The following is a 16,101-nucleotide window of genomic DNA, read 5'->3' as shown; positions in this document are numbered from 1 at the left end:
TACCAGAAGTTGAAAACGTGCTGATTTTAACAAAGTTAAACAAAGATAAAGATTGCTTTGTGAGCACAGAAAAAACTACAGTCCCCATGAAAAGACTACAAGCGCAGCGCACACTACTTACATCATTGTAACTTGGGTTATGTCCACATCCATGAGTAGGTAGTAGACAGCAGAGATTAGCTACAACTAGAAAGGCTGAAAAAAACTATCAAATTTCTAGTTGTAACCTCTACCGTCTACAAACTTGTAAAGTTTGCTCAGAGCTCATGGACGCACCTCCTCTGTTGCGCCGTGACATATAGCTAGCCCAGGAACATCTAGGGCTTATGGGAAATGGTGTTCATCAAAGGCTGCTAAAAACATAACTATTGAATTAACAATGATATTAGTTAATTTTTCAAAAAGCTACCATCCTTATCTAAACATATGAAGCAACTGAGCCACACATACTGTTGAGAAAGGCTCTGTTCCAAGGCTGGAATCTTAGTTATTACATCATAAAGGTTTAGAATGAGGTTTTACTTCTTGAACAGAATCCTGAAGTTCCGGTTTAACTTTGGCTCTCCATTAGGACTAACTAGCTCTAATAAAGCTAATACTTCTTTAATACATGTATATACTGTAAGTGCAATAAAGAAAGTCTAAGAACAGACTGATTTCATTCTGACATAAACCTGTTGGGGTTGCTTTGCTTACACACTTGTTCATATTTTCAAACAGTAAGTTTTCACTTTCAACATTACAATGAAAAAGGCAAACATTACACTACCTTGGGTATCTTGGCTGGGCTTGCTGTAGTATAAACTTCCTCCAAATCTAATAAAGAGCAGCACAGAGCTGTCAATGTTACCCTATACTCTCTGATAGCTTCCAGGGCCGGCTTCCACACAGTGGTGAAATACTACACAGTGAATGTGCTGGTTGCAAACAGGGCTTTGTTAACCTATAACTCCAAATTAATGTTGTTAGTGAATCATAGCTGATAAACACTTTAATTAATCTGTTACACTTTTGCTCTTGTGTTATAGAGTTTGGAAAGGCTTGAAAAAAAAACATCATCTCAACTCTTTAAATTGCAAATATTACTCCAACTACAGCCCCATACATGCCACTTAAACAGAAGAAATGCAAAGCTTGACAGACCTGGCGTTATAGTTATAGTATGTTTGCTAAGCTATGATTGGACAGCTCCTGTTTGGGGGAGGGGTTTAGTAAATGGTCGACAGGTTTTCCCTCAAGATCTTGACTCTTCTTTATCAAAAATCCAGTGTTAGATGTAATTCAGTAACCTTCCCACAGTGTAACCTTCAAATAGTCAACTTGTCAAAGTGGCTGAACAGATCAAGCATGCCACTCAAACATGCTGATGAAAGAACACTTGTTTTCTCTGTCATTTATCCACCAGCGATCATAGCGCTTATTTGTGGAGGCATTTTCTAAATGTCAAACTTGTTGAGAGCTGTGACAGACATCTACTGTCACTGAGAGCAGTCGCAACTGACACCTTCATTTGACATTTAGCGCCCTCTTCTTTTCATCCTCTTCACTTTTAGAGGATATGTGAAGTGATTATTTTCATGCATATAATGGTCTGGATAGTTGTACAGAAAGAGAGATATTGGTAGATGTTGTGTCTGCTTTTTGTTTATGTGTGCCGTTTGAAAGAAGAAGAAAAAAAAAAAAAATCCATAGAAAATCTATTTTGAAATACAATGCTGGCAACAGATAATGGGCTTTATAAAGGGGTGAAATAAACGGAAAAACCTTTTAGCTCCACTAGTTGGACATTTTCTGAATGCTGTAGGCTCTCTTATAATAGACAGTGGCTTTATAGAAAAAGTGTCAAAGGTGAAGTGTAATATTATAGGTTTTTCTTTTCTTGAGGCTTTTTGACTACCACGGCCGAGTGGCCCCCCCACCCAGAGCCGTGATCCCTCTCAAACGCTCCAGGGTGCTCGCTCCCTCCTCCCGCCGTGGGAAGACCTCTTTCCCCATCAAAACTACCTCCTCTTCCTCCTCTTCATCCTCCAGACCTCCCACATCATCCTCCTCTGGGCTCAAACGTACGTACAATAAGGTGCTTTCTACTTGTCTTGTGTTTTCCCTAGACTAGTCAGATTATTTTTTTTATTTCATTTTTTATTTTTCACAAAAAAACTGGCTAATTATACTAATGGCATTTTTTGTCCTTTTGAAAAACTGAAAGCTTAATTCAAATCTCAAAACCCTGGCTCCAAGAGAAGAAGCAATGGTATGATTCAGCTGTGCTACTTGTGCTGCGCCACTATAAAAAGCTATTTAATTCACTCCGGCAGCTCAGAACAAGGCACACTGCAATGTAGAGCAAAACACTAAATCACAAACACAAATATAATCCAAGCTTTCAGAGCAGCACCCATTCTGCAAACAGTGTTATTCCTGTCAACCAGGATCCATCTGGATCTCATTTGGTCTTCTGATTAACTGGTGATGCATTATAACGTCCTAAATGTAATTAATGTGAGATTGGGGCCATCTCTGTGGAGCTGTGGTCAGCTGTGTTTTCCTAAACGTTCTCTATCCGTCGCCTGTGTAATTGGCTACAGTGTTTGTTTCATTGTTGCCTGTCTAGGCCAGTGTTATCAGCGCAAGCAGCTTGGTAAGGTCTGTCAGGAGGACCCAGTTGCAGTTGGTATTATAGAGAAGGGAAAAAAAAGCCCATCTCCTATCCTCTTTTTGGAAAGAGTCAATGAATTCTCTCCTCTGTCTAAGCAGTGCTGCTGTATGTTTGGGAGACTAATTTGCCCCTGCCAGTACCATGAAAAATCAGTATTGACTTTGGCATAGATAGATTGGGCAGCAAAATGAGGTTAGCTTGTCCAAACAACAGGGTGGGCAGTTTGAAGCACTTGGGCTGTACGAGTAATGATTCACTTGAGGGGGAAAGAAAAAAACAGCTTTCGGATGCATGGCTCATGAGGATGGATAGATTTGTGTTTCCCACATTAAATCTACTTTGACTTTAATTCACAATCTACTTTGTTCACTGTCAGTTTTTGTAGACATGTTGGGACTGTTGGCCTATTTAAAGACTGTGATTGTGAAAGGAAATTATAAAAACCGCTTAACATGCAGCCCCGTTTCAGAGCAGAGGCACAAACATTACGTTTTTTTTCTGTTCTGTTTTGTATGCACTTTTTTGGCCACTATTTTGGTATGAAATAGGCGAGAAACAGAACATAATATCACTTTCTGAAGGTGATATTTAGTAGGTGACAGGTGCCTATGTTCATTTGTGGTCCTGTTTCTGGCCACCCAACGGATATTAAGTCCAGTATTTACTTTCCCTTTAGCTCTGTTCTGCTCTCTACCTACTTCTGAGGTAAATATTTTGTTCTTTGCTGCTAAATATTTTACTGTGTTCACCAGCTAGTTGCTAACTTTGTCTGTGTACCATTTGGTGCTGAGCAGGTAGTGTGCAGCAGGTTGATCTGACCTTTTTTTTTGAAAACAATGGCTTCCTATGTCTGAAAACAGGATTGATGATCAATAATGAGCCAAAACGGTCAAGTTATGGGCCATAAAACCAAAACAATGAGCTGAAAGACACTAAAACTTTTCATAGAGCTGAGGGAATGTGCAGAGTCAGTTGATAATTCTATGTGGATTTGTCACTGTGAGTCACCCCTTGCATGTTACTAACAGTCATTTGACCCACTGTTTATATCAAAGTATTGACGAGTGCAGCTTTATAATGGTTTACATGGACAGAATCAAGGGCCTAAGAGAGACACCACCCCAAATATGGCAACATCCAGTAGTAATCACAGTTGCTCTGTTTTTTATTGAAATAGCTCTTATTTATTAGAATGTTGATGAAAAATATGCATACATGTACAGGTTTTGCATTATTGGTTACATTTGTGTGCATTGGTGCATTGAGGAAAAGTAATAAAACATGGTATCACTAGAGTTCATAGGTCCAAGCTGGTAACTTTTCAACAACTATTCGTTTCAGTATGAATAACATCAGCAATACCAGCCCCAAAACTCTTTGTCCAGTTTAATCTTCATAGACCAGTGATTCAAGAGATCCTCACTATCCCCAAGATAAAATTTCTGTGGTTCATCATCAGGTCCTAAAATTAGATCCATTACTCATTCCCTAAATCTCTCCTAATGCTTATTAAATAACAATGTCATTTTTTTCCTCCCTTTTCCTTTAACCCATGCTATCTAAAGATGCCGTGTTGGATTAGGATGTGTATGTTTTCTCTCTGCATCTTATGTGACTGATAGCACAAAAGGAAAAAGGCCTGGAGGCGCCGATAAATTAGAGACTGTTCCACACTTTCTTATCATCAAAGGATAACTAGTAAGCTGCCCAGAGCGAGCTCAGATAATGTTGGAATAAGGAAGTAAGAGTAAATGTGGGGGTATACGTACGTGCACGTGTGCATTCGTGTATTCTGGTTTGCGCACATAGAGGCAGGTGATACTGAGAGGCAGATAGAGACACTTCAGTGTGTCCCACCACCGAGATATCATTGTATATCCACAGTTTTCCCCCTTTTTCACCTCAGAAAAGTTAATTTTCTGCTGCTCTGTTGCTTTCCAGTTGATGGCTGCTTTACAAAACAACATGAGATTAGTTCTTTGGATTTCCACACACATATTCCTTATGTATATGGCCTTCAGTGTGGATATATATACTCCTTTTCTCTGTCTCTCTCATGCACACATGAATCATTCTGCTCCATTTTAAGGAAGTAACATACTAAAAAATAACATACAGTATGTATTGGATCTTACCTGGCAGTTGTTTTTCAGCATGAATTCTTCTGAAAGATTAAAATGTCCTTTTGGGAAATCCAGTTTACCGCGAGCTAATATGTCAGAAAATGTTATCATGCGCAGACATCGCCTCTAACTGTAGATGTTGATGTTTTATGCAACGGTTTAGCTCATACATAGCAGCACGCAGACATAGTAGGGGCTCTGCATTGTGATGTGGTGTGGGTGTAAATACACATCAGTGAAATTAACCTAAAGAGCTGCATGGAGACATAATACCAGACAAGTAATGTTTTGATTCTGTGCATGTCTACTGCCTCTTGATTTTCCGGCTGAAGCTTTACAGGAACTCGTGGGTTTGTTTACCGAGCACTCATCCATCCTCTTTCCAGCCTTGACAGAATCTGATAGGTGTCAAAGAGAATTTTATGTTTACTTCTCAACTTCTGGTGTCTGTTTTTCCCTCCTCTCAAAAGATGGCACATTTCAGCTTCCGAGGGTTAAGGAATAAGATTATCTTATTACTTTATGGTCCAAATTCGTTAATCTGCTCAGTTCAAGCTGCTAAGGAGTACACCCTCGTTTGAGCAACCGTGAGACAGACCAGATTGAATTAATGGTGACGTCCCTCGGATAGTTTTTTTTTTTCAGCAGATGTTATTTGCATATGACATATCACGGTTAAGACTCAAACTTTGACATGTTACAGTTACGCTTCATTTACCCAAACCTCATAAATGTATTGTGGAGTGAACACTGAGTGTAAGACCTAAAGCAAAGCAAGAAGGGGAGAGCAATTATTCATAAGGCAGTAAACAGAAGCTGTGGGAGAGAAAATTGTGCCTCCTGTTTCTCTTGCAGTGCTGTTAGTGAGGCAATGATCAGGCAAAGTTGCAATCAGTATATGAAATTTAAAAATGCAATCGAAACACATTATTAGTTTGTTTTTTGTTGTGTTTTTTTTTTAAATCCAGCTTAGTGTTCCAAACAGAAGTGTTGATCATCTAATTTTCCTTTTAGTGGTACTTAAACTAGAATGGATTAACAGACCAAATGCTGTTTTGCATCATATTATGATACACGCCACGGGTTATTTATATTTTAACTGCAAAATGACCTTTAGCAAGGTTTATGGAAAACAATGCACATATAAATATAAAATAGTGAATGAACTGCTATTGTTTTTCATTTGAACATTTCAGTTTTGATGCCAAAGAAATCTGGAGTAATATGAAATGCTAGTTATTAATGTTCTATAGATGAAGTTTAAGTTAAATTCATTGTACTGTATTGTTGAGTTACACAACAATTCGATAGAGCTTTATTTAATTGGTCTCAAAATTTCCTAATAATTTTCTGGAAATAACTGTAATTTAACACTAATTTAAGGGAAAACAGAATATTATGAGACACTTCTTTGAATTTGTTAAAGTCCATAAGCAGTTGACAGTTTTCTGAAGAATTTCCTTAAAGTACTGCTAAAATCTTTATAAGTGGAAAAATTGACCAAAATCTATTTAAACTAAAGTAAAACCAAATTCTTCATATATGTTGAATTGCATGCTTGCCTGAAGACAATTCAATTTTTTTTCCATGATTTGTTGACCTGCTAAGCATTGACAAAAGACTATTTAATTTACACTACCATTTAATTGGAATTACTAAAATGGAAGTGCACCAACTGTCTCCATTTTCCCTATAATAATTAGCACCAAATTATAGTTTTTTCCAGGAAACTTCCTAAGAATTTACCATCGCACTTTCTGTCTAGGAAAATGTTAGGAAACTATGCAACCTGCAAGTATTACCAATAATTCTTTAAACTCTTGGATAACTGGATAAACTCAAAAATGCATTGTCATCAGGCTGACGTTAATGCTGTTTCAGTACAATCTGTTTTCATTTTATAATACAAGACTTTCCAGATATCATCCTTCAGTGGAAACAACCCAATGCCAAACATCTACTGGCAACTGAAAGATAACAGTAGTTTGTTCAGATATTGGCACAGTTGAGCCAAACTTGAGCAGTGCTGAACAGCGTGGTGGACGTAAGCCATGCACTAATCTTCAAATTGAAAGCAGCAGGTTCACATTTTCAGATGGGTAACTTTACAGTTGGACAGATTGAGATGTTCTTTCCTGAGGAAAGTGTGACTCAGAGTTATGATAAAACTAAAAACTTAAAGTATTAACAGATGACAGCATGCAGTCTGTGATAAACCACATGAAAAAACATCATTAAAATGAGTGTACAAATTAGTATTAGGGAAACTAAGCCCATCTTAAAGTCGCAGTATGTGAAGATGTGTGTTTGCTTTTTTGTGCCACAGCAGTGAAGACGGACCAGCTTCAGACTATTAAACGGGAGCTCACTCAGATCAAGATGAAGATTGACTCTTTGCTGGGACGTCTGGAGAAGATTGAGAAGCAGCAGAGAGCCGAGTCTGGTGAGAAACAGACAGCAGAATCCGAGCTAGCAGGGGGAGAAAGGAAAAGGACCACTGAGGGAGGGAAATTAAGAGCACACACTGGCCATAAGTCTTAGTGACATTGTGGGAGATAAGAGCAGCAAAGCTCTCTGTCATAACAGCAGACAGGTGTCAACGCCATGCTGACTCAGTTTATATGAGAGGACTTTATAGATGCCCTGCGCTACAGGACAGTCTCCAAGTGCAGCTCACTGTGAAGGTCATTCTGACTTTACCCCACAAAGCGCATGTTCCAATTTTCACCAAGCATGTTTGCACTGTTTATTCACACTCTGGTGTATTCTCTTTTTAAACTCCATGACAGTTGAACGCCAAATAAATCACATAAATCATAAATAAGTCTTGTATCTCCTCCAGGTGAACCGCTGTGTGATTTATTGGAAGTTTATTGGAACAGCTAAACCACATACAGGAAACAATGAAAAATCCAAGATTATCTGGTCATAAGGTGATGATGGATGTATTTAAAGTGTAAAAGCCAAAATTCACATAAAGGGCCATTGGCGGATCAGGTGGCAAAGCAGTTATTACTATAAAAATGCAACATTTTGGATTTTTTAATTGTTCAGATTTCTTCATTGTTGATATGTTGGGTCCGTTCAATCAGTTTAATTCTACAGTATTCATTTCAAACCAAAATTATGTGGTGTCTACAAATCAAAACTCTAAAATAAAACAAGAAACAGTATACTAGTATAGAGTCTAAGGGCGTTTTCAAACCTGTAGTAGTGCTCTTGTCCGAATCAGTGGATGAATTGGTGAACTTGGTGCTTTTTCCCCTTGATTATGAGTTTCTTTTCACACAGAGAAGAATCCAAGCGAACCAAAATGCATCACCACAAGCCACGCGTGGTTCACTCTGCTAATTGGTCAGATGTGTCTAGGGCAGGAGAAAGAACATAAACACAGGAAGAAGGTTCTGAAGGAACTACTCTAGCGCTAGTTCAGATCAGTTCATTCTTCAGCTAGCTGCTAGCAACTGTTGATTTCGCTCATCTGCAACCCAGTATAAAAAGCACACCTGGCTACAGAGGCCATTTAGCTCAAACTTGCAGAGTATGCCTAGTTGTTGGGTCAGATTGAGGTTGGATCACATTCTTACTACAAACATACCACAGTTTGTTTGGGACCGCACTGAGACAAAATCCTCAAGGGTTTTGGTATGGTTGTTTCAGTCTGCTCCCGAGTACAATTACTGTGTTCAGACTTGCCCAAACCAATGAGGAAGACAAACTAGAGTTCCATTTAACCAAACTAAAAAGTGCAGGTCTGAAAACACCCCTTAAGCAGCAGTTTTCCACAAATTTTTGTAGAGTTAATTTTTTTTTTTTAATCAGATTTTCCAATTTTTGTCCAGTTTTTCTTCCACATACACTACCAGTCAAAAGTTTAGACACATCTTCCCGTTCACTTGAATGAAAAAGTGTGTTCAGACTTTTTGGCTATCATAAATTTCCAGATTTACTTTTTTTTAAAACCAAAAAAGATGTAATTTGCTGACTCTAAATGTGTATGAGAGATTGCAGCATTCAGTGGAATTTCAGAAATAGTTAACCATGCCAAAAGCTTGTCTACACCACCCACGCAGCGACTGCCTGTGTCCATGCCATCATCCATTCATCTACAGTATTACTGTGTTAGTTAAAATGGAAGTGTATTATAGAAATGCGTGGGTGTAGACAGGGTATACAAATTGCAGTCTTAGTCACTTGATTGTTTGTTGAGGTTAAACCATATGCTCAGCACAACAGTGTGCATCGCCTCGGGGGACTGCTGGGGGTCCAGTTTGTTCACAAATTGAGAAAATAGAAAAATTCAGCCAAGTAAACTTCTCTGCTAAGAAACTGTCAGACTGAATTCTTTCTCTCTGCCCTCCTTTCTCACTCAGAGGCTCAGAGAAAGTACGAGGACAACTGCGACTCCCTGCATGAGGAGTCCGTGTCAGAGACGGCAGAGAACTCTGGGGAGGAGGCTGGCGAGGGGGCGCTTGACGTGGAGGCGGGAGAGATGACCGATGGAGGCGAGGACGACTACGACGAGGAGGGCAGCCACCATCTGGTAAGAGAAACGTTTGACAGGGCCTGACAGGGAGGGAGAGAGCAAGGCACTTTGGGAGATCTCAAGTGGGAAGACAGTCTTCGTCTTCTGAAAGTTAATTTTCCAGAATTATTCATGACCAGAGATCTGAGAGAGCAGGGCTTCACATGAGTGAATGGTGAGGGCGCCTGGACTGACAGTTTCTCCCTGTCGACCCTGGCTCAAACAGTGGAAGCATGGCTCTTCACAGGCCCACACACAGGCACAGGCGCTAGCTCACACACATACACGTACAGCCTATAATTAAAGCAGATGGCTGAAGGAACATAGGAGAGCATTTAAGACCAGACCTGCATGGACTGGTGTAGATCTGATGCTGAAGTGGAGGATGCAGAACAGTACATAAGAGGTTTTCTTTAACAAGGACACTAAAGGAATAGATGATCAGAGGATCTGTGGAGGAGACTCATTTTTATTTTGGTTTGTTTTTTAACAATCGTGGTATATAAAATATCAGAAAATAAAAAGATGCCCAGAGCCCAAGGTGATGTATACAGATTACCTTTTTTGTTCGACCTAGCATCTAAAACTCAAAGATGTTCCATTTAAAATGATATAAAATAGAGAAGAGCAACACAATCAAATTTTATGACATTTTTTTTGCTTTGACTTATCAATTAATCAACTCATTGTTTCATTCTTGGTGTTGTCACATTGTCAGAATGATTTACACTCTTCAGCATTGCTAATTTGAATGATTTTTGACCAGTGTTGGTGGTTTAGATTTTTGGGGAGTCACCTTATGCATGACAGTGACTACTTTAATTCACCCACTTTTTACTACAACAAAGCCTTTTTCTTGACATAAAATTGACAATTGCACTCACATATTACTCATGGTTTAACGAATTACTCATTGATTAATCTGGCTTAATGGATTAATCCTTTGGCCTATAAAATGTTGGAAAATGGTAGATACAGTAATGTCCATCACATTTCTTAGTGCTCAAGGTATCCAGTAGATTTTACCAGAACAGAAGACAAAAAAAGCAGCCAACCCTCACAGCTGAACAGAATCTGGAACTAGGGAATATCAGGCTTTTTTAGGGAGTTTTTCCTTATTCGAATCGATGGTCTAAGTATAGAGGATGTTGTATTTCTTTACAGACTGTAAAGCCCCCTGAGGCAAATATGTGATTTTTGATATTGCGCTATACAAGTAAAAAATTACTTAACTTGACTCGATTAATAATAGTTTCCAATTATTTTTACATTGATTGATTAATTGATTAATTGTTTCAGCACTCATTTCATCAGACAAGCTGGCTAACAGGCAAAGTTTATAAAGACTGTATAAAGTGTACAGTCAGCCACAGTCAGTTGATCTCAATCATTTGTGGCTTAGACTTGATCACACCTACAATACTGCCCAAAAAACGCATTGTAGATTACTTGTAATCACAGAAAATTGTAATGTAAAAATGCATTTTACTATATGAAAAATGTGCTGCAAGATGAACTACTGTTGAACTAGAACTCTTAAAACAGTCTGGTGTCTGATGAAGGTCTTGTGCGTAATTCTATAATGAAAATACTGTGCTTTTCCACCATTATATCCATTATCTAATGTTTAATTATGTATGTTTAATTTAGCAATTAAACAAAAAAGATTTAATTACTGTCTTCTCTGTCTGACTTCATGAATTAATCTTAATAATAATTAACAGCTATATGCATGCTGGGGGGCTTTAAGACACCTACAGTGCTCCATTACAAACATTATATCCCCCTAGTATTAATTGAACGATGCGGTCACTCATTTCACACCTCTCAGTGACATCAAAGCCATTATCTTCGGTTTCATCTGGGTTCAGCTGTGCAGTGTGGCTATACTTTTGACAATGCTTTCTCTATTATGGTATATTTATTATCCATTAACCACGTGAGCATGGGCATGCCGTCCGTGATGAAAGCTTTGTGTCTTCGCTAATGGAAGAAATTATTTTTCAGAGACATGCTGGAAGAGATTTATTTGTTTCCTGAAGGTCACATTGATCACAGATTGTGATAATGTACTACAAAGACTGTTCTATAGGTTGGCATGGCTGCTCTTGTTGAGCATATATCAGCAATGACCTTTAGAGGAGATTAAATATAACCTGTGTGCTCCGTTTAAAAGGCTATCGTATGCATGATTTTAACTTTGTCTCTTTGCTTTCCTTTTCAGATAGAGAACCATGTATCGGATATTGACAACTGAGATCAGGTAAGAGGATTTTTTTTTTTCCAATCCAAGTGTCCATAACAGCCATTGTGAGGTTGTTCTACAAGCATGCTAAAGGTCCTGGAGGCTCTTACAGCCAGTCCTCATTAAAGTCCTTACATCCGGTCCTCATTAAAAGCTTTAACCACTGAACTGTGTCTTGAGCATCTCTAAACATTCGTTAATCATTTCCGAAGTCATTAGCTCCATGACATTTGGAAGACCAGCTCCACTGAAGGGCAGCTAATGCCGAATTTGACAGTGGGAGCAATAATGGCATTCCAATGGGCCAGAACTGCCCATAAACAACATTCATCTAATTGAATTGTGTGGAAGGGGGTACAAATGGTGAGCCCTAAGGTAAAGAGTTTCCTGCCTCTCACCTCTCAGGGTGTGGGTAATGATGCAGCCACATCATCAGTTGGCTCGGCGCTGGCTGGCTCTTCATAGCGGGGGTGCTTAGCAGTGTTTATGGGTTGCACACTATTGATGTAACATCGAATTGAGCTATGTTAGTTTTCTTTTGCTTTTGCATTAGCAAAGGAAATCTCAGAAAGCAACTTTGTTCATTAGAGACTATACAGCAGTGTTAACTTTGGCACCTGATTTTTAGTTTTAATCTTTTGACAAAAATGTATTTTACTTTTAGTCATTTGATTATTGCTAGTGTTAAGTCTGAGATTAGTCAAAAAAAAAAACAAGAAATAGGTAATCAATGGCTCACTAACCTTGCACTAGATCAGAACACCTATAACAATGGTAACTGTACACATCAAAGATGGTGACAGCTGTGGGCTCAGAATGCTGAAATGACATTAATTAAAAACACACAAGCGGGACTAAAATTTTACTGACCAAAACAGCCTACAAATGTCTTAAAGGAATACTTTGACATTTCAGAAAATACATATACTCACTTTCTTGCCGAGGGTTAGATTAGAAGACTCTCATGTCTGTGTTAACTACTGAATGAAGCTACAGACAGCAGCTGGCTAGCTTGGCTTAGCATAAAGACTAGAAACAAGGGGGAAACTGCTAGCCTGCTTCTGTCCAAAAGTTTAAAAATAGATGTTTTGTTTGAAGAAAGTAAAATCCTTTAACGGACTAGAATAAAATTTAGATGGTGGACAGCATACATCAGTAGCCTATAAACACAAACAATAACCAACTGTAAGTAGTGCTAGCATTACACCCACATTCACAGCCCTTGACAGTGTTACGTTAGCATTAGCTTAACTTTTTATAAATGTTTTAATAATGCATGCTAGCCTTCATGTTTCATTGTTTATCTTTGCAATTTCTTGTCTAATTTTCTGTGAGATTGCAGATAAATATAGTTCATAAATCTGTTACTTTTTTTCCCTTCCACAAACCGGTAACGTTAGCTAACAATACTGTCAGAGACAATTGATAAAATTGTTGTACCTGCTGTCATAGTTTTGTTTTCAAGGATTAAGCCTATTTTTATTTAGCTTATGAAAAAGGTATATTAAAATATTTTGTCAAGAGTTTTCACTTATGACATGCTGTAAAGTTTATTTGTGCACATGAAAAATATTTCTCTGCTAACACCGCACCTTTTTTTCCCCTCATCTTTATCTGCCTGTCCAGGCATTTGGTGTTCCAGTTCTCCCAGCACATAAAAAAAACCCACACGTTACACTTCAGTTTTCCATTTCCTTTCCATAGGTCTGTCCTTTTAAAATTCTGTCAGTGGCCATTTCACAAAACCTCCTCAGAGCACATACATTTAAAAGCCTGAAAATCCCACTGAAGGTCGTGGAGAATATATGAATGTTTTGCTTGCAGGCCTACCAAGGAAAATCAGAGTGGGAAGAACCTCAATAAGTAATGTCCAGAAGGATTAGAAAAGCAGCTTGGGCTTCAGCAAAATATTTCTGCTCTTCCCAAGATATTTCTGAGGCCTTTCAAAATGGACAAGCTTTAAACTCTGCTTAATCCTCATCAGATTTACAGCATTATAAATAGCCATCGTGTTTTAAGGAGGAGACACAGTCCATAATGTGTTTTTCATCGGTTCTCTCCTTTATCTTGCCAGGGTGAGGAAGCAGACACCCCCAGTCCGTGGTATTAGAATTCATCATCACCTTCAAGAGACAGAAAAGGATCTCTGAGGGGATCAAGACACCCATTCTGGACTGTAAGTTGTGTTCAAGAGATGCTGACTCACATTTAGATGCCCAACTGTGCAGCACAAAGCGAATGTGATGTGCTCTCTAAAGAAAATGTATTCAACACCCATTTTAATGCATTGACTTTACCTCATGGATATTTTGTGGAACTTATATTTCATTGCAAGAGTCTGACAGTATCATGCGCTAATCTTGTTCCTGAGAGACGCAGAAAAAATAAAAGACAAGTGAAGGAAATGAAGGTTTTTTTTTCTGATTTATAAATTGAATTACGTTGAACGAAGGGAACATGACTTTGTTGATCAATTGTTGCTGCTTTTATGAAATGTGATTGCACTGTAATTTCACAAACTGTTTTCCAATGAATTTATGTTGTTGCTCAAAAATCAAATGAATAAACGACCGTCAGAACAATCTGCAAACGCAGTATAACATTCAGAAAATGAATGAAACATCATTTCCGTCTGGTTCGGATTTAACTAAGCCAATAGCTGTGAGCATAACTTTATCCAGCTTTATCCATTTATCACACAAATGCCCTGTGGGGCTGTTCCATCATATATTCCAACTCCTGCCAAGTTTCAGAAGCAGAAAGGGCTTCCTGTGTTTGCGAGCCAACACTGGCACAGGCCTCCTGCCAGGGAGCAGTGCCCTAACGTCTCAATGCGCTCCTCCCTGCTCAGCTTGTGCATCACAACATGGACTGCTACTGTTCAGGAGCCAATGCCCTTTCTCCTTCTCCTTCGCCATCTCCCTCTGCATTCTGCATTGATTCCATCTGATGTAGGCAAGGCAGTGAGGTAAGGTTTCTGGAAATGGTGGAAGTTGTGTTATTTTAAATCACACGTGGAAAGATTTTTAGATTATCTGAGTATAACATACAATGGCTTGTGTTGCCTTAATACAACCTAAATCACAAAGTGGTGATAGAAAACAATATCACATTCCTCTTTAATAACAGTCAATATTAAAGTGAAATACAAACTGTATACATATAAAATAAACTTTCCAACACTGAATCTTTGGTTTCTCTCATTGGTGCAGTTTGTTAACATTAGTTTTCATGATTTGTGCTTGTTGACGTTCACATTTGTCAGGTACATCGCTACCATGTAGAGCTGCTAACATGCAAAAATTCCAAATGCGGCTTAAGCTTCAGCTGAGTGATTATAATTAACCTGATTATAAATAAATTGCTGCAAAGTGAATTATGCCACAAGTGATTGGATGTCAGCATGTTCTACTGTTAATTATTCACATCAAGTTTGCCCATTTGTTTGCGATATGTAATAGTTGTGAAGAGTAATTTTGCTCAAAACAATGACAGAGGCATGTTTGTTTTTTCTCAAGCTTTCAGATTTCCTTTAAAGCCATTCTAAGGAGGAGGTAGGTGTTGGGAACTACTGTTCAGCTATACCAGGTGTTTCCAGGTGATTCCTCAGTAGCATAAATTGGACTGATGGTGTTTATCAGCCAACATCTGTAAAAGCTTTCAGATTCAATTATTAAGCCTGTTTGAACAGTGCTCTGAAAGCTTTTAAAGAAGTCGACTTAATGTAAGATTTAACTGCTGTTGCTCTGTCATTAGCCTAAATGTTTTTGTTTTTTTTTAATTTTAATGTAACCTAATATATTTGACAGATTATTGATACTGTAATAGATAAGGAGACAGATACTATTGTAGGAGCAAAATATTCTACAATATGATTTAAATTTGTATTAGACTGAAAAAATATTAATTTTTGTGCAACTAGACTATAAATACAATATTTCCTTAATTGCCATTTTTTGAGTGAATGTACAGCACTATTATGTAGTGTACCACCTGACACACTTGTGCTATATTAGCTGTATGCTCACCTCCTCCTGACAGTGTTTTTTTAAAGTGAAAGCATAGAAAGAAATATGATTCTGTCATTGTTTTAAGTAACTCTGCTCTTGGCTGAATCCAAATGTCCTGACTTTGTCGCACTTGCAGACACGTGGAATAAACGGTCGCATTACTGGGCAGTTGTGAATTCACAGTTCATCAAGTCCACAAGGGAGCTCATGTGGAGTTGCTGCAGACTCCAACAGAGTCCGCTCAGAGTGGAGACTTCGCTGATTGAATTACCCACAGTTCTTTGCAACTGGGATAAGACACAACAACATTATTAAAGGTATAATATGTAACTGTTCGGCATTATAATGTCTAAAAACTAGACCTATGTTATATATTTTGTTGACTTATGTACTTACATTATCCTAAATGTTTCCAACAATTGAAAATCGAAAACAATTGAAATCGAGGTAATGGCCCATTTCATTTGGTCACCTGTCAATGGCGTCATATCCCTTTGCATATGCGTCAGTGTTGTGGTTGTCTACCAGAAGCTGCTATAAAT

At 38.3% G+C, this 16,101-nt stretch overlaps 1 protein-coding gene across 2 annotated transcripts in view; it reads left to right on the top strand.

Annotated features, from left to right (window-relative positions):
* LOC137173299 (RNA-binding Raly-like protein) overlaps positions 1 to 13,954 on the top strand; it is a 103,911-nt gene extending 89,957 nt beyond the window's left edge. The window contains exons 5-9 of one of the 2 annotated variants that reach the window (XM_067578061.1): positions 1,885 to 2,063; positions 7,109 to 7,222; positions 9,153 to 9,322; positions 11,529 to 11,567; positions 13,624 to 13,954. In XM_067578061.1, coding sequence (XP_067434162.1) covers positions 1,885 to 2,063; positions 7,109 to 7,222; positions 9,153 to 9,322; positions 11,529 to 11,561 — 496 coding nt within the window. In that variant the 3' untranslated portion in view covers positions 11,562 to 11,567; positions 13,624 to 13,954. Of the gene's footprint in view, positions 1 to 1,884; positions 2,064 to 7,105; positions 7,223 to 9,152; positions 9,323 to 11,528; positions 11,568 to 13,623 lie in introns of both variants that reach the window. The other variant, XM_067578060.1, reaches the window with a different exon arrangement.
* Positions 13,955 to 16,101: the final 2,147 nt, after the last annotated feature.

The sequence above is a fragment of the Thunnus thynnus genome, chromosome 21, assembly GCF_963924715.1.
Source record: "Thunnus thynnus chromosome 21, fThuThy2.1, whole genome shotgun sequence".
Classification (NCBI taxonomy): Eukaryota; Metazoa; Chordata; class Actinopteri; order Scombriformes; family Scombridae; genus Thunnus; species Thunnus thynnus.
This window is presented reverse-complemented; position numbering and strand designations above follow the sequence as displayed.